This window comes from Lampetra planeri, chromosome 11, assembly GCF_965212315.1.
Source record: "Lampetra planeri chromosome 11, kcLamPlan1.2.h2, whole genome shotgun sequence".
NCBI lineage: Eukaryota > Metazoa > Chordata > Hyperoartia > Petromyzontiformes > Petromyzontidae > Lampetra > Lampetra planeri.
Window position 1 is genome coordinate 14,631,007 of NC_136117.1, and position 25,766 is coordinate 14,656,772.

Consider the following 25,766-nt stretch of genomic DNA (forward strand, 5'->3'; position numbering starts at 1 on the left):
ACGTGAACATTTCAACGTTTGCCCGACGTTCGGCATGTTGGAACCGCTGGCCCAACCCTGGCCCAACGGTTAATGCCATGCATGGGCAGGGCTCCCTGCTGTCTCCACACACAGACACTTTCATAATTTAGTCCATCTCTCTATTGGCTTTGGAGACCAGTACCAATCGTTCATCAGCAGCATTTGTCGAGCAGTCAGAACTCGAGGCGGACGTCGACATTCATGCGTCTCATCAGCAGCCCGGCGTGCTTAAACACACGGGGGCTATTTATCTGATGAGTAACCCATGAGTAGGGATATTTGTGTTGCAGTTATAGCGTCCGCTAAGGGCTTAATAGATGCGCCCGACATGACGGACTCGATTGCGTGATTTGTCACGATACCACGTGACATTTATTTCGTGTGTTTGCTGTCCTTTCCCCGCACCTGCGATTAATTAGCACGGTTGGCTACGTACGGTGCAAAAGAAGTTCAACACACGTATACGTGCGACTCTTGCTGCTGCCTCTGTTACCGCAGCGGCAGTCGCTGTCTCCCTTTCTTTCTGCGTCTCCCGCGTGTCCCAGTGTGTGTCCACGTGTCTCCTCCCTGCTCCCCATCTCTCCCCGTGGCCTTCGCCGGACGGTGACGTCTGTCCCACCTGTCCCTGTGTCTCCACTCCCCCTATCTCTCCTCTTCTCTCCGTGTCTCCCCGTGTCTCTGTGCTTCTCCCTTATCTGCCCCCGCCCCTCCCCACCACCGGGCTCCGTGCCCTTGTCACCCTACGGTGGAGCAAGCCCCCCCCCCTCTACCCCTACACCGCCTCCTACCCCCACACTCTTCCCCATTTCTCTGTGCGTGCGGAGGAAGTGCACTTCCACTGCCCGCCCCACCCCCCTCCACAACCGCCTTGGTCTCCCATGCGAGGAGCTCTCACTTCTCTAAGCGCGGCTCCTTGATTGTAATCACACTTGGGGAGCTCACTGACACTCACTCCCTCTTTCCTGCAAGGTGAGTGCCCGGCCTCAGGAGTTGCAGCTCCTAAGCGTGTCTCTGTGATTGCTGCGACGCTTGCCGCTGTGATCATCACGATTAGCGCAGTGAATTGCCGGGGTCAGGACGCGCGTCGTCAGAAGGGATGACGGCGTGGAGGTCGAGACTGGTCACCGAGTGGCAGCCAAAGCAAGGGGGCACGCTCGGACACGGAGCCATTCGGGGTTAGACCTCGTCCAGGTGGACGTTCGGTCCGCCAAGGAGACTTGCAACAACGCCGTCGGGTCAAAGTTGAACCTGGCTGGGCCGGTAGGGGCGGGTCGCCGTGGCCTCGGGGTCGTGTCAGCGACGACTTGTTTCCTCGAGGGATTGCGGCCCCTGCACGAGGCCACCGTCCTCACGGCAGTCGTCGCGGTCACCTCGCCGCAGGCGGGAAGCGAGGCAGCGGGGCAGCGGGGCAGCGAGGCAGCGAGGCAGCGGGGCAGCGGGGCAGCGGGGCAGCGGGGCAGCGGGGCAGCGGGGCAGCGGGGCAGCGAGGCAGCGAGGCAGCGAGGCAGCGAGGCGGTGGCGTGGACGACGACGTGGACCGAGTTCACGGTCACCGCGCTCAGCCGACGCGCGCACCGCAGACAACGTAAAATGCACAGTGGGAGGGAGGCGGGGGGGGCTATGGTCCCATTGGCACCTTGGCCCGCAAGCTGCGTAGAGCTGGTCTACATTCCTGACACGCGGTGTGATATACAGGTTTGGTGAAATGTGTGTGTATGTGTTGGTCGCCGGCGGGTGGTAATTCCGCTGTCGCCTACGCCCCTTCAATGCAGGAGGAGGAGTAGCTCGTGAGGGCCTCTGGTCATGGCCAGCAGCAGACCTCAACATCGTTGGCATTTATCTGCACGTACCACTTTGCTGCCATCGCGCGCTATCACAAATATTACGGTGGTGAGACGTTAACTACTTTGCCTGGAATACAGGAGGTCGTGGCTTCGATCCCGATGCCTCTTGTATATTGGGAGTTTGCGTGTCTCTCTCCGCGTGGTGGCGGGGATTTTTTTCCGGGTCCTCCGGGTTTTGCCCTCCACGTTTAGAATCGACGTCACGCGTTTAGAGTATTTGGCTGCTATAAATGTCCACGTGATCAGCCACTTGGTTGAGCTGTCATTTGTGGCCAGGTCGCTTCTGGAAAGAGCTCCACAGCTCAGTGCGCTACACTTGGTAAAATAAAAAAATAAATACATTTCGTTAAAAAAATGTTTATATAAGAACGACAGTGCTGGCGTATATGGCCCCGCACGTGTTTATATAGCTCGTGCCACCAACAACAGAGATCCCGTGTAAAGCCTAAACAGACTATAAGGGCAAACGCTGTTCACAAGTAGCACCTATGAAGGCTAGCACGTCACACGAGGGGGTGGGTGGCCAGCACCACCACGCACGGTCGTCTTTGTCTTCCCAGTAGCGATGTTTAGACACCGCACCAAGTACTTATTTGAGGCTGAGTTGACCTTGTGAAGGCACAGCACCGGTTCGTATGATCGTCGCTGGTGTTGGCTGTGAGCGAGAATCGAACCTCGGTAGCTGCGTTTGTGGCGCAGTGCGCTAACCACTGCACCACCACTCCCCGTGCCACACACATACACACAGTGCGCTAACCACTGCACCACCACTCCCCGTGCCACACACATACACACACAGTGCGCTAACCACTGCACCACCACTCCCCGTGCCACACACATACACACACAGTGCGCTAACCACTGCACCACCACTCCCCGTGCCACACACATACACACACAGTGCGCTAACCACTGCACCACCGCTCTCCGTGCCACACACATACACACACAGTGCGCTAACCACTGCACCACCACTCCCCGTGCCACTACACACACAGTGAGCTAACCACTGCACCACCACTCCCCGTGCCACTACACACACAGTGCGCTAACCACTGCACCACCACTCCCCGTGCCACTACACACACAGTGCGCTAACCACTGCACCACCACTCCCCGTGCCACTACACACACACACCTTCTCCCGGGTACGAGCAGCGGCTGCCTCTGCTAGTATCTATTTGAAATCGTGGACACCGTTAAATAATTTACATCTCGAAACTCTAGGTTGTAAAGACAACAAGTATCCTGTTTTCCATTGTAAATGTTCTCACTGTCATCTGTATCAATGCATACATCTAATACATGTAATTGCTGCGTATACCTAACCATAACGACGCTTATGATTGTGTAACGATTGTACAGACAAGTCGTCTGTATTATGATAATTGTTTTTTTATCCTTTTATCTGGCAACAAAACTGACACCTTTTTTACAAGGAGTCATGTTTGCATAGACCACAATACCTGCAGTCATAATGCAAACAAAAAGCATAACTCTGATAATGTATGCATTGTCCTTGAAGTTGATTGGTGTGGATTGGTGTGGACCAATCAACTTCAAGGACAGTGCATACATTATCAGAGTTATGTTTTTTGTTTGCATTATGACTGCAGGTATTGTGGTCTATGCAAATATGACTGCTTGTAAAAAAAAAGGTGTCAGTTTTGTTGCCAGATAAAAGGGTAAAAAAACAATTATCATATTTTTTACTGGCAAATGAGGTTCCAATGGTAGTCAGTAATAGTCTCGTGCTGTATATATTTTATATAGTTTAGCGTCGAGCTGGGACCAATATCTAACAGAGAGGGTGCTTGACTAAAAACATCTGGCAGTTCCACCAGCATTGTTCCAGCAAGGCCGAGCCTGCTGATGAGCCGCTGAATGTCAAAGCCAGTCCAGGGTTTTGTTTGCGTTGAACCGCGCATGAATCGTGCCTCCTGAAAGGATGCACGCCCAGAAAACGTCGTGGCTGATGGGATGTATAAAAAAACACATGTCCTCGTGTGTGTGTGTGTGTGTGCGTGTGTGCGTGTGTGTGTGTGTGCGTGTGTGTGTGTGTGCGTGTGTGCGTGTGCGTGCGTGTGCGTGCGTGTGTGTGTGCGCGTGTGTGCGTGTGTGTGTGTTTGATGTAGGGGGAGCGGTAGTGTAGCGGTTAGCGCGCTGCTGCGCTATGACCCAAATTCGATTCTCGCTCATGGCCAGCACCAGTGACGATTATCTGAATCAGTCCTGGGCCTCCCCTAGATTGACTCAGCCTCATGAGCACCTGGTGCGGTGTTAACATCGCCACTTGGGAGACAAAGGTGGTCGGGCGTGGTGTTGGCCACCCACCCCCTCGTGGGCCATGCCGGCCTTCATAGGTGCTCGCTAACAGCACTTGCCCCTGCAGTCTGTTAAGGCTACACGGGGGATCTTTGTCTTGTTGTTGTTGTGTGTTTGCTTTTTCACAGGCGGAACCCAGAACACGACTCCGCGCCCGTTTCACGCCGCCGCCGCCCTCCTGGAATCCTACCCCAAGTTCTCGAGCGTCGCGGGGCCCAGTGGGACCCCAGGGGGACCCCGCGGGACCCCAGGGGGACCCCGACCCCTCCGCGGTGAGGGCAGGGGCGGCGCGGGTGGCCTGGCGGTGTTAGTTGTGTGTGTTTGTGGGCTCAGCAGGGATCCCTCGATTTTACCAAAGGGATGCGTTTCTTCAAAAAGACCACGCCTAAAACGAAATGTCGTACATGGGAACGGCTTTTCCCATTTTATTTAATACTAAAATACGAGGGATTGTGATTCCAACAGTCATTCCAACTGTACTACTCTACTACTAACCTATATACACCTATATCACTCTTCACAATAAAAAAATAATAATGATAAAGAACATATTAAAACGATTGAGTAATTCTGAATTTAACACAAAAATAATTACAGGAAACTCGCCAAAATATCTGCTGCATGTTGGAATGACGGGGGGGGGGGGGGTGATGGTGATGCGGAGGCGCTGGTGCCGTCAATGCAGGGACACTGTGACGCTGTCGTGGATGGATGACGACACAGCCTCCCACGTGGCTTCCTGTTTGATGATCTCACGGCGCGTGGCCGGGAGTCACTTTCGGTTGACGCGGAAATTCGATTTCGCTCATCGAAAATCGTCCGTAGTTTGTCAATTGCGTTAATGGGAAATTTCGTAAACCGAACGTTCGTAAATCGAGGGACGCCTGGATTTGATAATTATTCATTTAGCCAAGAAAGTCACGCAGAGTGCCAGACTCCTCTTGCTGGAAGGTTCTGCTACATTGGGATGTTTGGCAAAGATCAATGGTACTGTGTGTTTGTGTGTGTTTGTGTGTGTTTGTGTGTGTTTGTGTGTGTGTGTTTGTGTGTGTGTTTGTGTGTGTTTGTGTGTGTGTGTTTGTGTGTGTGTTTGTGTGTGTGTGTGTGTGTTTGTGTGTGTGTTTGTGTGTGTTTGTGTGTGTTTGTGTGTGTTTGTGTGTGTTTGTGTGTGTTTGTGTGTGTGTTTGTGTGTGTGTTTGTGTGTGTTTGTGTGTGTTTGTGTGTGTGTGTTTGTGTGTGTTTGTGTGTGTGTGTTTGTGTGTGTTTGTGTGTGTGTGTTTGTGTGTGTTTGTGTGTGTTTGTGTGTGTTTGTGTGTGTTTGTGTGTGTTTGTGTGTGTTTGTGTGTGTGTGTTTGTTTGTGTTTGTGTGTGTTTGTGTGTGTTTGTGTGTGTTTGTGTGTGTGTGTTTGTGTGTGTTTGTGCGTGTGTGTTTGTGCGTGTTTGTGCGTGTTTGTGCGTGTTTGTGCGTGTTTGTGCGTGTGTGTGCTTGTGTGTGCTTGTGTGTGCTTGTGTGTGCTTGTGTGTGCTTGCTTGTGTGTGTGTGTGTTTGTGTGTGTGTTTGTGTGTGTTTGTGTGTGTTTGTGTGTGTTTGTGTGTGTTTGTGTGTGTTTGTGTGTGTGTGTTTGTGTGTGTGTTTGTGTGTGTGTTTGTGTGTGTTTGTGTGTGTTTGTGTGTGTGTGTTTGTGTGTGTTTGTGTGTGTTTAGCGAGGCCACCAACACCAGCGACGATGATCTGAACCGTTTTGAGCCTCCTCTAGGTCGACTCGGCCTCAAACGAGTACCTGGTGCAGTGTGTAAAATCATCGCCACTAGGGAGACAAAAGCGGTCAGGCGTGGTGCTGCCCACCCACCCCCTCGTGTATTGTGCCCGCCTTCATAGATGTTTGCTAACAGCACTTGCCCCAACGGCCTGTTAAGGCTATAAGGGGATCTTTGTCTTTATGGTCGTGGGTGTGTGTGTCTGCGTGAGTGTGGATCAAAGTTTGAGTTTCTACACCTGTTTATGCCTGGGTGTGTGAGTTTGTGTGTCCGTGTGTGTGTGTGTGTGTCCGTGTGTGTGTGAGTGTGTGTGTGAGTGTGTGTGTCCGTGTGTGTGTGAGTGTGTGTCTGTGTGTGTGTATGAGTGTGTGTGTGAGTGTGTGTCTGTGTGTGTGTCGAGAGCGGTGACGCAGTGGTTCGCAAACTGCAGCGTGAATCCATCGACCTGGGTTCAATTTCTGGCGATGGCCAACACCGGTGACGGAGTGGCCATCTGAACCTGTCCTGGGCCTCCCATATAGGTCAACTCGGCCATAACTAAATACTTGAATACTAATCTCGGAGTGTAAACATCAGCACACGCACACACAAAGGCGGCCGGGCGTTTCTATTCTGGCGTATGATGGCAATATGTTCAGGAGCTAAGTGCCAATGTCTGCTGGCCATGACGAGAGAGGGCTTGAGAGAGAGAGAGAGTTGGTGTCGTTTTGCTGCTCATTCTGCTCCATGGAAGGAGCACAGACCATAACGGTTTGCGGTACGATCCATTTTTTTGGCTTGCATGGCCACAAATGGCCGCACCACCCCGTGACCGCCTAAATAGGTGCTCGCTAACAGCACTTGCCCCCGGACAGTCCTTTGTAAGTCTTCGTCGCTTTGGTCTGTGTCGTCTCGACTGCACTCACGCGCCTGCGTGAGATTGTGTGTGCGTGTGCCTCAAATGAGTACAGTGCCCGGTGGGGTTGGGTAAACATTGTCACTAGGGAGACAAAGGCGGCCGGGCGTGGTGTTGGCCACTCACCCCTTGGTGTGTCGTGCCGGCCTTCATAAGTGCTCTCTAACAGCACTTGACGCTGCAGTCTGTTAAGGCTATACGGGCATCTTTGTCTTTGTGTGTTGTTGTGGGGCACAGTGGTTAGTGCACTGCGATACAAACTGAGTGACGCGAGTTCCTTTTTCCACTCGCAGCGACCAACGCGAGCGGTGACAAATATGAGCCAATCTCGTCCCTCCCTTAGGTCAGCCTCAAATGAGCATCTGCTGCGACGTGTAAAACATCGCCACTAGAGAGACAAAGGTGGCCGGGTGTGGTGCTGGCCACCCACCCCCTCTTGTGCAGGCCCCAACAATCTGTTGAGGCTACACGGGGAGTCTTTGCCTTTGTGTGCATGTACAAGCCGCTTGCGCAAGCCACGTTGACCCCGTGACCCCGTGACTCATCTGTGGACCCTGTGCTCCACGGCGTCTCCACGGTTCCGCAGGTTCCGCGCTTCCCCCGTGTGGAGGCCTCGGGCTCTGGTTAACGGGCCGGGCCCGGTGCGGCAGCGCGCGCCGCGCGACGCTTCCTCCTCCCGGCACCCTTCTCGGTTTGCCGCGACGGGTTTCAGAAGTGCCGACTGCTGTGAACGGAGGCGACACGGTTGACAGCGAGCCGGGAGCAGGGCCCCGTGGCCTTAAATGCAAACTTTGAGTTTCATCGCGAAACTTATCCCAAGCCTTGACCCATTATAATAAATAATAATTCAAACGTATAATTGCGCATTCCATCCTAGGATCCCAATGCACAATGCATGAACAGCAGGAAACTAAAACAGAGCCAGGACCACCGATCACACTAGAAAGGGAAGGCCGGTTTACAGAGATGGGTTTTCAAAGCAGACTTCAATCTATCTACCGACTCTGATTGGCTGGTTTCAAGTCCGAGGCTTATGGGTGCCACGCTAACACAAGCCCGTCGCCAGAAGAGCGCGAGCTAGACCCTGGGAGTGCTGAGCAGTCGGAGATCAGAAGATATTAAGGACGTTGATGGATTTATAAATGTATTAATTCCTGCAAGTAATTTGGGTTGAGCCCTTTTAAATCCTTATAGGTTAATAGCAATATCTTAACATATACTCGGAATTTGACCGGTAGCCAATAACATATCACCCTAGCCTTGACTCACAGCCTTAACCCACAGCCCTCGCCTAAACCCACAGCCCTAGCCTTAACCCACAGCCCTAGTCTTAACCCACAGCCCTAGCCTTGACCCACAGCCCTAGTCTTAACCCACAGCCCTAGTCTTAACCCACAGCCCTAGTCTTAACCCACAGCCCTAGTCTAAACCCACAGCCCTAGCCTTGACCCACAGCCCTAGCCTTGACCCACAGCCCTAGTCTTAACCCACAGCCCTAGTCTTAACCCACAGCCCTAGTCTAAACCCACAGCCCTAGTCTTAACCCACAGCCCTAGCCTTGACCCACAGCCCTAGTCTTAACCCACAGCCCTAGTCTTAACCCACAGCCCTAGTCTTAACCCACAGCCCTAGTCTTAACCCACAGCCCTAGCCTTGACCCACAGCCCTAGCCTTGACCCACAGCCCTAGCCTTGACCCACAGCCCTAGCCTTAACCCACAGCCCTAGTCTTGACCCACAGCCCTAGCCTTGACCCACAGCCCTAGCCTTGACCCACAGCCCTAGCCTTGACCCACAGCCCTAGTCTTGACCCACAGCCCTAGCCTTGACCCACAGCCCTAGCCTTGACCCACAGCCCTAGCCTTGACCCACAGCCCTAGTCTTAACCCACAGCCCTAGCCTTGACCCACAGCCCTAGCCTTGACCCACAGCCCTAGCCTTGACCCACAGCCCTAGCCTTAACCCACAGCCCTAGTCTTGACCCACAGCCCTAGCCTTGACCCACAGCCCTAGCCTTGACCCACAGCCCTAGCCTTGACCCACAGCCCTAGCCTTGACCCACAGCCCTAGTCTTAACCCACAGCCCTAGCCTTGACCCACAGCCCTAGCCTTGACCCACAGCCCTAGCCTTGACCCACAGCCCTAGCCTTGACCCACAGCCCTAGCCTTAACCCACAGCCCTAGTCTTAACCCACAGCCCTAGCCTTGACCCACAGCCCTAGCCTTGACCCACAGCCCTAGCCTTGACCCACAGCCCTAGCCTTGACCCACAGCCCTAGCCTTAACCCACAGCCCTAGCCTTAACCCACAGCCCTAGCCTTGACCCACAGCCCTAGCCTTGACCCACAGCCCTAGCCTTGACCCACAGCCCTAGCCTTAACCCACAGCCCTAGTCTTGACCCCTAGACCTAAATATCACCGTAGCCCTCACTCCAACTTAGTCTCCATAGACTTCACCCTAGAGCCACTCCCTAACTCTCAGCCTCTCTCATCGCTGCGGTATTACTCCTCCTCCTGTCAGGCCACGGATCTTTCAATCTCGCTTCGTGTAATCATCATCATCAGATGATGATGTTAATCTGATGATGATGTTAATCTGATGATGATGTTAATCTGATGATGATGTTACGTTCAGATTGTTACGTGGAGATGTCTCCGTGGGCCTCTCTGTTCACGGCTCTCTGAGAGACGCCAGGGGGCAGTGTTGGGCAGCACTGACGGCGTCTGGGCGGACCTTGCCTCAACGCTGCTGCTGTGCGCGTTCAAACGCCGTACAGGTTGCACGCGCGCGCGTGCGTGTGTGTGTGTATCGATGAGCGTGTGTGTGTGTGTCGATGAGCGTGTGTGTGTGTGTCGATGAGCGTGTGTGTGTGTGGATGAGCGCGTGTGTGTGTGTCGATGAGCGCGTGTGTGTGTCGATGAGCGCGTGTGTGTGTGTCGATGAGCGCGTGTGTGTGTGTGTCGATGAGCGCGTGTGTGTGTGTCGATGAGCGCGTGCGTGTGTGTGTGTGTGGATGAGCGTGTGTGTGTGTGGATGAGCGTGTGTGTGTGTGTCGATGAGCGTGTGTGTGTGTCGATGAGCGCGTGTGTGTGTGTCGATGAGCGTGTGTGTGTGTGTCGATGAGCGTGTGTGTGTGTGTGGATGAGCGCGTGTGTGTGTGTGGATGAGCGCGTGTGTGTGTGTGGATGAGCGCGTGTGTGTGTGTCGATGAGCGCGTGTGTGTGTGTGGATGAGCGCGTGTGTGTGTGTCGATGAGCGCGTGTGTGTGTGTCGATGAGCGTGTGTGTGTGTGTCGATGAGCGTGTGTGTGTGTGTGTGTCGATGAGCGTGTGTGTGTGTGTGTGTCGATGAGCGTGTGTGTGTGTCGATGAGCGTGTGTGTGTGTCTCGATGAGCGTGTGTGTGTGTGTCGATGTGCGTGCGTGTGTGTGTGTGTCGATGAGCGTGTGTGTGTGTGGATGAGCGCGTGTGTGTGTGTCGATGAGCGCGTGTGTGTGTGTCGATGAGCGCGTGTGTGTGTGTCGATGTGCGTGCGTGTGTGTGGATGAGCGCGTGTGTGTGTGTGGATGAGCGCGTGTGTGTGTGTATCGATGTGCGTGTGTGTGTGTGTCGATGAGCGTGTGTGTGTGTGTGTGTCGATGAGCGTGTGTGTGTGTGTGTGTCGATGAGCGTGTGTGTGTGTCGATGAGCGTGTGTGTGTGTCTCGATGAGCGTGTGTGTGTGTGTGGATGAGCGCGTGTGTGTGTGTATCGATGTGCGTGCGTGTGTGTGTCGATGAGCGTGTGTGTGTGTGTGGATGAGCGCGTGTGTGTGTGTGGATGAGCGCGTGTGTGTGTGTCGATGAGCGTGTGTGTGTGTGTGTGTCGATGAGCGTGTGTGTGTGTCGATGAGCGTGTGTGTGTGTCTCGATGAGCGTGTGTGTGTGTGTATCGATGAGCGCGTGTGTGTGTGTCGATGAGCGTGTGTGTGTGTGTGTGTCGATGAGCGTGTGTGTGTGTCGATGAGCGTGTGTGTGTGTCTCGATGAGCGCGTGTGTGTGTGTATCGATGAGCGCGTGTGTGTGTGTCGATGAGCGTGTGTGTGTGTGTGGATGAGCGCGTGTGTGTGTGTGGATGAGCGCGTGTGTGTGTGTCGATGAGCGTGTGTGTGTGTGTGTGTCGATGAGCGTGTGTGTGTGTCGATGAGCGTGTGTGTGTGTCTCGATGAGCGTGTGTGTGTGTGCGGTAGTGTGGCAGTTAGCGCGCTGCGCTACGAACCTGGCGACTCGGGTTCGATTCTCGCTCACGGCAAACATCAGTGACGTTTTTCTGAACTGGTCCTGGGCCTCCCCTAGGTCGACTCAGCCTCAAATGAGTACCTGGTGCAGTGTGTAAACATCGCCGCTTGGGAGACAAAGGCGGTCGGGCGTGGTGCTGGCCACCCACCCCCTCGTGTACCGTTCCGGTCTTCATAGGTGCTCGCTAACAGCACTTGCCCCAACAGTCTGTTAAGGCTATTCGTGAATCGAGGTCGATCGTATAGATTATCACTCGGTCGATCCACCGGTCGTCTCGAAGTCGATCGTAGTTTGCGGGTTAATCGGCGTGTCGAGTCATTGCCAATCGATCCATAGATCTGGTAATCCCATTGATTGGCTAATATCTACCTGATCGGTGAGTCCGTCGCAATCCGATTGTATTGTACCGCAGCGCCACCCCCTTCTCACTTGAGCCGAACCGCGCTGCTGCTCCACTCAGCGTCACGCACGGCCGCCGCCATGACGGAGGCGGCGGCGGCTCGAAAAACCAATCCCTGAGAATTGCCCGAGATGGAACTCGCAACGATAAACCTCCTCAGCCCGGTCCTAGCCCCCGAGACACGAACCGAGCCGTGGCCCCGAGGCCCAGCCTCACACCAGCTCTAACCCAAGAACTTGCCCTAACCCCCGCTCAGATCACAACCCTAGGCCTCGTCGTAAACCTAACCCAGGGCTTACACCGTAACCATAGCCTGAACTCAAACCCTCACAGAGCCTTTAGCACCGACTCCTAGACCTAACCTGAACCCTAGCCATAGGACGAGCCCCAATTGTAGTCTTAACATTCAGTCTAGACCAGTGGTCGGCAACCTACGGCTCCGGAGCCGCATGCGGCTCTTTACGGGCTGCTTCTTGACGATATGTACGTATGTACATAGATGCATTGCGGCTCTTGAAATACTGAATTTTGTACCGAATTGGAAGAAATGGCTCTTCTTGTTATTTTGGTTGCCGACCCCTGGTCTAGACCATGACCTCCGTAATGCCAACACGAACTGTAACATTGACCTGTATTCATTACCCCTAGTAAAAATTTTTAATCCAGTGGTCAAATGACAAAGGCCTGTACAAATGAATTGCTTATTTTGAACGTTGATTTTCTCTGCAGCTCCGGTGAGGCCCACGGGTTCGCCGAGTCCACGCACCCCGCTGGCCACGACCCGAACCCCGACCTCGACCCCCATGGTTCACTCCCCCGCTGCGAACAACCTGAAGCCCGTGGAGCTACGGTACCCCAAGACCCCTTCGACCCCTTCGACCCCGTCGGTCCGACCTAACGGACTCAGCCCGGCACCCGCGTCCAGTTTGTGGCCGCACGTCGCCGCCGCCACCACGGACCACAAGTTCCTGGGGTTTCGGGTACCCCAGCCGCCAGCTCAGCCCTCCAGGGCCCCCACGGAGGAGACTCGGCCCACGGTCGCGAGGCCTTCGCCGCACGGCACGGCCGCTGGCGGGAATGTGGCGCTAGGCCCGAAGACCACGGGCACGCCGCGCCACGCGGACTCTGAGATGAGCGCCCCTGCTCCACGCACGCCGCTCAAAGCAAAGCCCGCCACCGGTCTCGGCAAGGACCTGGCCGGCGGCGCCGGCGGGCCTGGCTCGCCCGGCCTGCAAAAGGCCGTGACTCCCAGGGCCCCCGAGCCAGACAAGGCTGAGATCTCGCGGGCCAATGGGCCCGGTAAAATTGAGTTGCCCAAGGTTTTTGAGCCGGGCAAGACGGAGACCTCTAGAGAGCCAGGTCCCGGTAAGGTTGAGTTGCCCAAAGTCTTTCAGCTGGGCAAGAAGAAGACCCCGAGGGACTCGGGACCAGGAAAGATTGAGTTGCCCAAGGTTTTTGAACTGAAAAAGTCTGAGACCTCAAGAGACCCAAAGCCAGTGAAGATTGAGACTCCTCACGTGTTCAGACCTGGCCACATTGAGACCCCTAGTGACCACGAGCCAGGAAAGATTGAGTTGCCCAATGTATTTGAACCAAGCAAGAATGTGACCTCTGGCGACCCTTGTCCGGGTAAGATTGAGTTGCCGAAAGTATTCGGACCAGGTAAAGCCGAGACCGCGAGTGGCCTAGAACCTGGAAAGATTGAGACTCCTAAAGCGTTTAGACCGAGCAAGATGGACGTCCTGTCGCCCACAGCTCCGGGAAAGATCGAGACGCCCAAGATGTTTAGGCCGAACATTTCTGAGACCCCCAGGGCCCTCGCAGCATGCAGAGGGGTCCCTCCCACGACCCCGACACAGGCCACGCCGGGGCCCGGCCCGGCAGGCAAGCCGGACATCCTGACCCCCAAGCCTCAAGCCACGGCGACGCCAGGCCCGGCGACCGTGCCGGAGGATGGTGCCGCACGGCCCATGGAGGCCGCGGCCGCCCAAAACAAGTTGAGCTGGCTGTGGACTCGTCCGGCCGGGCTCCCCGAGCAGGCGGAATCCGAGGAGGTGCACGATGGGATCCCCGCAGAGAGCCCCCGCACGAAAGACGCCCCTGAGAGGTGAGACCCCCCCCCCCCCTGTCACTTCCTCGGCTGCTGAGCTGGCCGGTGCCCCCCGGTAGTTGGGACATCATCGTGATCATCTATCGTAGTAATCATCATCGTTGTACTCATCATCGTCATAATCATCAGCCCCCAGTCGCCGTAATTATAAAATACGCATCCCGTGAGCCGCAAGGCCTTCTGGGATTGTGCAATGTCAGCTACGTTGATTCAATGTGAGCAAACTCTGGATCGGTTTCAACATTAAGTGTCTCATCATCATCATGGTAATTATTACGTGGCATTATTTAGTTGTGTGTCGAACTTGGTTCCAGCCAATGGCAGAGTCAAGATTTTCAGGTAGGGGGGTAACCCCTCCAGCAATGAAAAATGATAGGAGTTGTTAGTAAGTAAGGAGTTGTTGGTAAGTAAGGACTTGTCCCTTGCTTTTTATTCGACGTGTGTGCGGCGATGGCACAGCCATCGATCGAGGGTCGAATTCGAACCGCGTGGTGTGTGATCGGCATCGCGCTCGCTGAAGGTGTTTGCCTTCAGGGAAGTCGTGTACTGTATAAGCAACTGCACACAATTCTGAGTCACTTATAACCGCTTTGCCGTTACTTATTGCCAATGATGAACTCAGACTATTGTCCTATCATCTCATAGAGTTCCAGGCACGTAATAATATACTACACAGTGGCAGTGGGCGTCGCAAAATGCCGATTTACTACTAATAAACCCCAATGATCCGATCGAAATGAGGGATTTCGATCGGATCATTGGGGGGGGGCACGTGCCACCCCACCCCCCCCCCACTGGCTCCGCCAGTGGCTCCGTGTGTTGAATCACCGTTGCTGTGTAAACGACGCACTCACAGAAGGCCGTGCTGCTCGTGGGTTACGTAAAAATCCACTTCGTGTTCATGTTTATTACGCCGATGGCCAGATCTGTGCAGGAGGCGTTGTAAGGGTAGTCCTCCACAGCGGCGCTGGATGAGTGTTGCGTGTGTGAGGTCTGCTGCGAAACGCTGTGAGCCGCTGTGATCGACGTCACGCACTGGGTTTGTCTAGCGCCCACTCAGCCACCCGCTCGCTCACTCACTCGTCACACTGCAGGTCGCAACAGCACACCGAATTCACGAATTCACCGACTCGCCCACTGACGCACTCACTCACTCAGCCACTCACCACACTGCAGGTCAGAACAACGCTCCCTCACTCACCCAACGATCCACCCACTCACACCGCACTGCAGGTCACCTCACTTCTCTTCCCGCTTCTTCCCTTCGCACCGCGCCACTCTGGAATTCCCTCCTCCCGTCCTCGTCTCTTTTCCCTCCCAAGTTCTCACGATAAAAAAAACCCTTTCTAGACTCAAGAAACGGCGACTCGAGGAATGTCCCAGATTCACGTGAGACACGTCACTGGGAGCGAAGGGGGGAGGTGGCGGGTTTTTTGGGCCGTGTGAGTTTGTCTGTGTGTGCGGCCATCTGTCAGTCGTCTCCACCCGCAACATCCCATACATAACCTCTTGCCAGCAGCAAGCGTTCCTCACTTCACGAGGTAACCTCAAAGTGCACCTAGCCTGGCACGAGTGCTGTGCTAAGGCGTCACCGCCACTGAGTGGCTGGGCGTGATGCTGGCTACCCCCCCCTCCCCCCCTCTTGATTGGATGACACCGGCAGCAGAGCCTCTAAACGAGGGCATGACGGCTAGCGTGCCACTGAGCCACGGCACCGATCATGACACCCACAATGACTTCAATCGTGCCGCTCGTTGCTGGCCGCTTGGCGTCTTGGGCCATTCGACCTCTGCTCTGCACGATCGTGATTTTGTACAAAAAGATTGGCCGTGCCTCGAGCACGTGGCGGGGTGGGGAGGGGTTTGTGGCGTTGGGGGGGGACATGGGGGCTGGAGGAGGGGCGAACCTCCACTCACGGTCACTGCCCTCACCTGTCCGCCCAGGTGAGTGAGCGCGGGGGAGGCAGGGGAAGGGGGGGGTCAGACCCGCGGGGCTGGGCGCGTGCGTGCGACAGGCTGATCTCACGTTACACACACGCACAGAGAGAGAGAGAGGAGCCGGTGTGGGCGGTGGGGGTGGTGCTGTATTTGCCGTGTGCGCTACTGTATCCGTGAGGTCCGGGTCCGTGCCTGACGCGAGGTGGGCACGCGGCCGCGGGTCCCTGTTGATAGAGGCGCCCGGCACGCGCCCACAGCAGCGGCGGCGGCGGCAGCCACGGCGACGACGGTGGAGCGTCGTTGTGACGCGTGCGGCGTGGGTGGCTGGGATCGACGGGAGCGGACCGCGTTCCGAGCCGGCGCGCCTCTTCACCCCCCCCCCCTCCCCCGCGTGTGGGGGGACCGGGGGCTGTCCGCGCTCCGCTCGCGGTGGCGACGGCGGCGGCGGCGGGACGCCCTTGAGCGCAGCGAGAAGCGCCGCTCGGCTGGGGAGTCGAACCCGGCCTGACAAATTTAGCGGCCACGCGTGCGAGGCTGGGGGTGGTGGGGGAGGCGGCGGGTGGGCGGGTGGGGGAAGGGGGGTTGCGGGTGCTGGAGCGTGGCTCTCACCTGCACGAGACGGGGAAGCGCCGGGAGTGATTTATTGAAAAAGGGGGCAGCCGCTGCCCTTGGAGTGAACGCTCCACGCAGCAGCCGCCTTTGCCACGAGTTGCAGAGGGCTTCTCGGTGAAGGAGGCGGGGGAGCCCGGGATCACTCTGAGATCATCGTCACAATTACTATTATTATTATACCTTCATTTTTAAAGTCAAGCTCGACGTGGCATGAAGGACGCGCGCTCCGCAGGCGCTGTTGGCCGCAGGCGGCGATGGTGGTGCCACTGCCTGCGCGGGCCGGAGCAGCCCCAGCAGGCCCCGCACGGGCCGGACGGGAGGGCAGCGTGGCGCGGCGCCGCGGGCAGCAGCCTGCTGCTGTGCGGGCAGCGTGACGGGGCTGCGGGTGACGATGGCGGCGTTGACGGGGGTGACGGCGTTGACGGGGGTGACGGGGGTGACGGGGGTGACGGGGGCGATTGCGGCGATGGTGGTGATGGTGGTGGTGGTGACGATGACGATGAGCGGCGCCCGTTCAGCAGGGAGGACGGCGCGAGCGTGACCGGCGAGTGCGGAGCGGAGGAGTTCGACTCCCTGCTGTCGCCGTCGCTCCCGTCCTCCTCGCCCTCCGCCTCCTCGCTGCGGTCGCTGCTGGGTTCGTGGCCCGGGGGCAGAGCGCCGGACCCCGAGGGGGACGCGGACGGGGACTCCAACCGGGACAAGGACTCGAACCGGGACAAGGACTCGAACCGGGACAGTGGCGTGGAGACTCAGGGCCTCCCGGGATCTCCCGGGTGTGGGGTCCAACCCGAACCGCCGAACTCTCCGGAGCCGATGGCAAGCGCGGCTCAGGTGACGACGCGCATGTCCCCATGTTGTGTGTGTCTGTCTGTCTTTGTCTATCTGTCTATGTCTGTATGTGTCTGTCTGTCTGTGTATGTATGTATGTATGTGTCTGTCTGTGTCTGTCTGTCTGTGTCTATCTGTCTGTGTCTATCTGTCTGTGTCTGTCTGTGTGTGTCGGGGGAGCGGTAGTGTAGCGGTTAGCACGCCGCACTATGAATCTGGCGACCCGAGTTCGATTCCTGCCCTCGACCAATAACAGTGGCGAATATTTGAGCCGGTCCTGGGTCTCCTCTAGGTTGACTCTGCCTCAAATGCGTACATGATGCGATGTTTAAACACGAGGGTGCTAGCCACCCACCCCCTCGTGTGCCATGCCGGTCTTCATAGTTGCTCGCTAACTGCACTTGCCCCTATACTGCAGCGTCTATGTTGGTGGTTGAGTCGGCTTGAAGTGACCTTATGAGAGTTCAAGGCACCAATCATCATCAGAGACTCATTAATTATCGCTGTCATCACGCTCCTCCTCAAGCACGAATCACGGTCATCAGCAGATCCATCATCGTCCACCATAATTATCACACATCTGCATCATCATAAAACATTCACGATCGTGATGACAATTTTGATACACATCCTCGTGACACGCACATCAACTTGCATAGCCTTAAACAGGCTGTTGGGGCAAGTGCTGTTAAGCACTCACCAACATCACACACTTCACATCACACACATCACATCATCATCACGAGCATTATCACACACACACACATTGTCATCGTCTCACACATTCGCATCATCGTCATAAAACACTCACTGTCATGATCGCTCTCCGTGTAACATCGTCAACTCCCACGCCTCGCCACATGCCACTCGACACCAAAGCAAACAGTGATGACCCCCACCCACCCACTAAGCTTCCCCCTCCATCATCACCACCACCACCATCATCATCATCATCACCACCACCGCCATCATCATCATCATCACCACCACCATCATCATCACCACCACCACCACCATCATCATCATTATAACCACCATCATCATCATTATAACCACCATCATCATCATCATCACCACCACCGCCATCATCATCATCATCATCACCACCACCATCATCATCACCACCACCACCACCATCATCATCATTATAACCACCATCATCATCATTATAACCACCACCACCATCATCATCATTATAACCACCACCACCATCATCATCATTATAACCACCACCATCATCATCATTATAACCACCACCACCATCATCATCATTATAACCACCACCACCATCATCATCATTATAACCACCACCACCATCATCATCATTATAACCACCACCACCATCATCATCATTATAACCACCACCACCATCATCATCATTATAACCACCACCACCACCATCATTATAACCACCACCACCATCATCATCATTATAACCACCACCACCATCATCATCATTATAACCACCACCACCATCATCATCATTATAACCACCACCACCATCATCATCATTATAACCACCATCATCATCATTATAACCACCACCACCATCATCATCATTATAACCACCACCACCATCATCATCATTATAACCACCACCACCATCATCATCATTATAACCACCACCACCATCATCATCATTATAACCACCACCATCATCATCATCATCACCACCACCACCATCATCATCATTATAACCACCACCACCACCATCATCATCATTATAACCACCACCACCACCATCATCATCATCATTATAACCACCACCACCATCATCATCATTATAACCACCACCACCATCATCATCATTATAACCACCACCACCATCATCATCATTATAACCACCACCACCATCATCATCATTATAACCACCACCACCATCATCATCATTATAACCACCACCACCACCATCATTATAACCACCACCACCATCATCATCATTATAACCACCACCACCATCATCATCATTATAACCACCACCACCATCATCATCATTATAACCACCACCACCATCATCATCATTATAACCACCATCATCATCATTATAACCACCACCACCATCATCATCATTATAACCACCACCACCATCATCATCATTATAACCACCACCACCATCATCATCATTATAACCACCACCACCATCATCATCATTATAACCACCACCATCATCATCATCATCACCACCACCACCATCATCATCATTATAACCACCACCACCACCATCATCATCATCATTATAACCACCACCACCACCACCATCATCATCATCATCGCCGCCCCCTCCGTCACCAGGCCGGTGTTGGGCGCGCGAAGCAGCCCCGGGGCTCTGAGCGATCGCCTGGTGTGAAAACACAAAGACAAACAAAGACAAAGATCCCCCGTATAGTTTTACAACCGACGATTGGGGCAAGTGCTGTTAGCGAGGAGCACCTGTGAAGGTCGGGACGGTGCACAAAGGGGGTGGCCAGCACCACGTACGCCGGGCCGCTCTCGCCTCTAGCGAGTGGCCACGGTAGCTCATCTCAGGCTGAGTCGATCTAGGTGTAGGCACACGACCGGTTTATTGTAATGGTTTCTGGTGCGTGTTGCTGGCTGCGCGCACTGCGCTAACCACTGCGCCTCCACTCCCCCCGAGTGGAAACAGAACACACACGCGCGCGTACAGCGATTGCCCTGCGCGGGGCACGTGGGTGCTGTTAGCTATTAGCGCCGGTGTGAGATTGTAGTTTGACCCCCGTAGGATTCTCACTCCGTGGAGGGGGGGGGGGGGGGCGAGGTAGGGGGTCAAAATACAAATGTTATTCATGGCCCTCTTCCGAATATTACAACAATTGGGTGACGCTTTGGTGTGACGGCGTTGCGCAATTCTGCCGGCCCAGTCGCTCTCGAGAAAGAGCTTCTCGGCTCGCCGGGCTTTACCGAACGGGACGTGAACTTGTAAACCCCCCGCCCCCGTCTCTCCGCCCCACCGGCAGAGCCAGTTTTTGGGTCATTGTGCTCATCTCACAGCTGTTGTTATGATGGGAGTTGGCCGATGGCTGTCATGTTCGCCTTGAACCCTCATGAAGACAAATGGAAATTCGAAGGAGGCGATATGAAAACCTTGGCCACGCATCCGCGCTCCGATCACACCAGTCTGGTGTTTGCGATCCCTCGGCGTTGCGTGTGGCTCGTTGTTGGCGGCCCTTGTCTCGTCCCGGTGGCTGGGGAAGCGTGCGAGCGCGAGCTGGAGCAAGCGAGCTCGAGTGGGAGCAAGCGAGACGAACACTGCCAGTGGGACAATGAAAGTGAGGCACAAACGAGACTCACAATACAAGCGAGGTATATAATACAAATGAGACAGACAATGGAAATGAGATGGACAATACAAACGAGTCGGACAATACAAACGAGTGGGACAATACAAACGAGATGAACGGAGACAAAGACGATGACTACAGGCAGGGTTTCATCTAAGCCGCCTCTGTCTGGGTCAGAGATCCAGAACATATTTTCCACGCCCGGCACACCACACCCAGTATGCCCACATCTCGCTATGACTGTGGCCGCGACTCGAGTCACCTGCCCACCTACTCCAGTCGACACTGGCGACCCGCAGAATATTCAGTGGGAAATTAAACCGTGGTGACCTCATCCCCACCCTAATCCCAGACCAGGGGTCGGCAAGCAGAAGAACAAGAAAGAGGCTTTTTTTAAATTCGGTACAAAGACTCAATACTTCAAGAGCATGTGACTAACCCTTTCCTAGACCATAATCCTTAACCCTTAACCGTAACCCTAACACCCAAACCCCATTCCCGTCTCCAACCCTAATCCTAACCTTAACTCTTAAGACGGTCACTTATCATAATCCTAATCGTGGCCCATACTCCAACCCTAATCTACGTGGCTAACCCCAACCACGAGGTTCGCTTTGCTCTCTAACCACAACTCCAACCTTATACCGATCCCCAGCCCCAACCGCACCTCCGATTAGCACGGTTGGTCATGTATGGTACGAAAGAAGTTCAACGTACAACCATAATCTTAACCCTATCTTTAACCAAAATGCAAACCCTACTCCAACGGTAACCTTAACCCTATAGCCAAAACCCTCTCCCTCACCCGAATCCTCGTGTCTAACAAGAACTCTCACCATAATCCTGACCCTAACATCAACAAAACAGGCCAACCCTAGCCCCACCCCCTAACCCCAACGATTCCCCTAACCCCACCCATCTCCAACCCTAACCCTGACGATATCTACCCATACCCCAACCCCTATCTCGAACCCTATCTATAGCCCTCACCCGCACGTTCGCGTTGTACCCGCACACACTCACGTCGCGGCGCCCACTATCACCATCACGATCATCATCACGATCATCATCACGATCATCATCACGATCATCATCACGATCACCATCACGATCACCATCACGATCATCATCACGATCATCATCACGATCATCATCACGATCATCATCACGATCACCATCACGATCACCATCACGATCATCATCACGATCACCATCACGATCACCATCACGATCATCATCACTATCACCATCACGATCATCATCACGATCATCATCACGATCACCATCACGATCATCATCACGATCATCATCACGATCATCATCACGATCATCATCACGATCATCATCACGATCATCATCACGATCACCATCACGATCACCATCACGGCCACGCCCCTTGAGCCCCGATACCAACCGTGAGACGTGATTGGCGACCGCCCCGGGCCCCGCGCTTTGGGGGGGCCCCACGCTTTGGGGGGGCTCCGCGATTCGACGTCACGGCTTAGTTTGAAGGCGTCGCGGGGAGGCACACACAGGATGGGGTTTGCCCCGGGCCCCCCACACCACCCCCCCCCCCCCTATGGGCGACTCTGCCTGGACGGGGAAGTGGGGGAGGGTGATGAGTAGGGGGGGGGGGTGATGAGTAGGGGGGGGAGTGATGAGTAGGGGGGGGGGGTGATGAGTAGGGGGGGGGGGGGTCTGGGTTATTTGTGCTTCAGCCACCCCCCCTCCCCTCGGGGCTGCCACGATGCTGACTCGGCAGTCCCGGGGCTGTGTGCACACCGAGACTCGGGGAGGGGACACACACAGGTGGCGAGTTGGTGGGGTGTGTGTGAGGTTCTCTGTGTGTGTGTGAGGTTGTCTGTGTGTGTGTGTGAGGTTGTCTGTGTGTCTTTGTGTTGTCTGAGTGAGTACGTGGGGAGCGGTAGTGTAGCGGTGAGTGCGCTGCGCTACAAACCCGATTCCCGCTCACGGCCAACACCGGTGACTGATTCATTATCTGAACCCGTCCTGGGCATCTCCTAGGTCCACTCAACCTCAAATGAGTACCTGGTGGGGTGTGTAAAGATCGTCACTAGGGAGACAAAGGCGGCCGGGCGTGGTGCTGGCCACCCCACCCCCTCGTGTTCCATGCCCGCCTTCATAGGTGCTCGTTTGCAGCACTTGCCGCCACAGTCTATCAGGTTATACGGGGAACCTTTGTCTTTGGTGCGGGTCTTTGTGTGTGTGTCTTTGTATGTTGGTGTCTCTGTACCATTTGTGTTTCTGTGTGTCTTTTTGGGGCTCTGAGGAGTGTCTGTGTATCTGTGTGTGTGTGTCTACTGTGTGTGTGTCTCTGTGTCTGTGTCTCTGTGTCTGTGTCTCTGTGTCTGTGTCTCTGTGTGTGCTGTGCCGGCCTTCATTGGTGCTTGCTCAGACCACGTGTCCCCCCAGTCTGCTGGAGGCAACGCGAGGAGGTGGACTCGTGCAGTATTATTTGCATGCTGTCAAATCCACACTTGTGTACTCGGCAACCTTACTTGGTCAACACGGAAGCAATGGATGGGGTGGGGGGGGGGCTGCGGTGGGGAGTGGGGGATCACACTGCCCCCCCCCCCCCGCATGTCCCCAGTTCATTATGGATGAGAACAAACAAAGTCTCGTGCTGCGCCGTAACAGATAAGTCAACACGCGAGTTGGACCATCAGCCTGTTGGCCTTCAATAGCCAACGTCGCTATCCACCATCAGCACTTGCTCCCGCGAGCGACCCCGGGACCGGTCCCGACCTTCAGGGTCTCATCAGCAGAGCCACCCCCGTTAGATTACCCCCCAGATGCCGATTCATTGCGGCTGTAATCAAACTGATTCCTAGTTTCACAATGAATGTTTATCCGGGTGCGCCTGTGTGTGTCTGCTGTGTGTCTGTGTGTGTGTCTGTGTGTGTCTGTGTGTGTGTCTGTGTGTGTCTTTGTGTGTCTGTGTGTGTCTGTGTGTGCCTGTGTGTGTCTGCTGTTTGTCTGTGTGTGTCTGTGTGTGTGTTTGTGTGTGTCTGTGTGTGTCTGTGTGTGTCTGTGTGTGTGTCTGTGTGTGTCTGTGTGTGTGTCTGTGTGTGCCTGTGTGTGTCTGCTGTTTGTCTGTGTGTGTCTGTGTGTGTCTGTGTGTGTCTGTGTGTGTGTCTGTGTGTGTCTGTGTGTGTGTCTGTGTGTGTCTGTGTGTGTCTGTGTGTGTGTCTGTGTGTGTCTGTGTGTGTGCCTGTGTGTGTCTGCTGTTTGTCTGTGTGTGTCTGTGTGTGTCTGTGTGTGTCTGTGTGTGTGTCTGTGTGTGTCTGTGTGTGTCTGTGTGTGTCTGCTGTTTGTCTGTGTGTGTCTGTGTGTGTCTGTGTGTGTCTTTGTGTGTCTGTGTGTGTCTGTGTGTGTCTGTGTGTGTTTGTGTTTGTCTGTGTGTGTCTGTGTGTGTCTGCTGTTTGTCTGTGTGTGTGTCTGTGTGTGTGTCTGTGTGTGTCTGTGTTTGTCTGTGTGTGTGTCTGTGTGTGTCTGCTGTTTGTCTGTGTGTGTCTGTGTGGCGTATGTAGTGTAGCGGTTTCCGCTCCGCTACGAACCCGGGTTCGATTCCCATTCACGGCCAACACCAGTGACGATTATCTGAATCGGTCCAGCGCCTCCCGTAGGTCGACTCAGCCTCAAATGAGTACTTGGTGCGTTGTGTAAACATCGCCACGAAGGAGACAAAGGCGGTCGGGCGTCGTTTTGGCCACCCACCCCCTCGTGTGCCGTGCCGGCCTTCATAGGTGCTCTCTCACAGAACTCTGTGAAGGCTACACAGGGGATATTTGTCTTTGTGGCGCATGGAATGGGTTTGTAAATCCCTCCGGTCACGAGAGGCAGCAACATGTAACACAATCTTGAGAAATAATAATAATAAAATAACGTAAAATTATTATTTGAAATCGCCTCCCTAATTAGCGCTGTTGTTGTCACGTGACGGCAGATCCGTTTGGAACCCTCAAAGAGAGCGGCGCATCACCACCTCGTGTTCGAGAACGGTCCGTGGAAGTAGATATGATAGAACTCCTGTCGGGGGTTCCTGAGGGTGACCTCTCATCCCCACAGAAGAGGGGGGGGGGGCAACGCTTTGCCCCTCGCCCAGCCACAGAGATTCTTGTGTGCCACGTGACAGACAAATTGGCATTTTGAAAACAAATTCGAAGTGATGTGGGGGGGGGGCTTATTTGTGCACTCATAGGTGACCAGGCTGGTGCCACCAACTCACTACACTCGTGGAACCGGTTTAATCACAACTCGGTCTGTGTAAATCTGTGGGTCTCTGTGTGAGTGTACAGGTCTCATCACGTGGCCTTAACGTGCACATAGCCTGGCACAAGCGCCGTGGTGACGTCACCGCCATTTAGTGGGGAATGGCGGTTGTTGTATAGGTCTCTCTGTGAGTCTATGGGTCTGTTGTGTAGGTCGTTGGCTCTCTTGTGTGAGTCCACTGGCTGTCTATGTGAGTCTGTAGGTCTCGCTGTGAGACTATGGGTCTCCGTTGTAGGTTTGTGGCTCTCTATGTGAGTCAGGAGCGTGTTGTGAATCGACCTCCGAGTTATTGGTAATCGAACTGAGGCCATCAACTGGCGACCCTTGAGAACCTGGTTGGACCACAGCTCCGTCTATATGGGGTGTATGGGTCTCTGTGCGAGTCTACGGGGTGTATGTGTCTCTGTGCGAGTCTACAGGGTTATGGGTCTCTGTGCGAGTCTACGGGGTTATGGGTCTCTGTGAGTCTACGGGGTTATGGGTCTCTGTGCGAGTCTACGGGGTTATGTCCGTCCATAGGCGTCTGTGCGGTTCACTCACAGGCAGCCAGACCCAGATCCCAACCCAGGACCTCGGCCATCCTGTCCGAGTGTCTCTGACACGGCCACTGTGAACCTGGCACGGCCACTGTGAACCTGGCACGGCCACTGTGAACCTGGCACGGCCACTGTGAACCTGGCACGGCCACTGTGAACCTGGCACGGCCACTGTGAACCTGACACGGCCACTGTGAACCTGGCACGGCCACTGTGAACCTGGCACGGCCACCACCTCGCCGACCTCGTCACGACGTCCCCCCGTCGGTTCCCCCTCCTCCAGAAGCTGCACCTCACCGCCATGGAGCTGCTGGAGACGGAGAGGACTTACGTGAAGAGGCTCAGCCTCCTGGATGAGGTGCTCACCCTGCACCTGCACCCTGCACCTGCACCCTGCACCTACACCCTGCACCTACACCCTGCACCTACACCCTGCACCTACACCCTGCACCTACACCCTGCACCTACACCCTGCACCCTGCACCTACACCCTGCACCTACACCCTGCACCTACACCCTGCACCCTGCACCTACACCCTGCACCTACACCCTGCACCTACACCCTGCACCTACACCCTGCACCTACACCCTGCACCTACACCCTGCACCTACACCCTGCACCCTGCACCTACA

The 25,766-nt window shown here is 54.9% G+C and overlaps 1 protein-coding gene across 5 annotated transcripts in view; it reads left to right on the plus strand.

The window, feature by feature from the left end:
- The window catches only part of LOC144721393 (FYVE, RhoGEF and PH domain-containing protein 2-like), a 53,938-nt gene that overhangs the window by 12,857 nt on the left and 15,315 nt on the right, over positions 1-25,766 (plus strand). For 2 of the 5 annotated variants that reach the window (XM_078598987.1, XM_078598984.1), the window contains exons 2-5: positions 4,319-4,462; positions 12,248-13,625; positions 16,696-17,008; positions 25,417-25,491. In XM_078598987.1, the coding sequence (XP_078455113.1) occupies positions 4,319-4,462; positions 12,248-13,625; positions 16,696-17,008; positions 25,417-25,491 (1,910 nt within the window). Of the gene's footprint in view, positions 1-837; positions 991-1,621; positions 1,717-4,318; positions 4,463-12,247; positions 13,626-16,695; positions 17,009-25,416; positions 25,492-25,766 lie in introns of those variants that run through there. The other 3 variants (XM_078598988.1, XM_078598989.1, XM_078598986.1) reach the window with 3 other exon arrangements.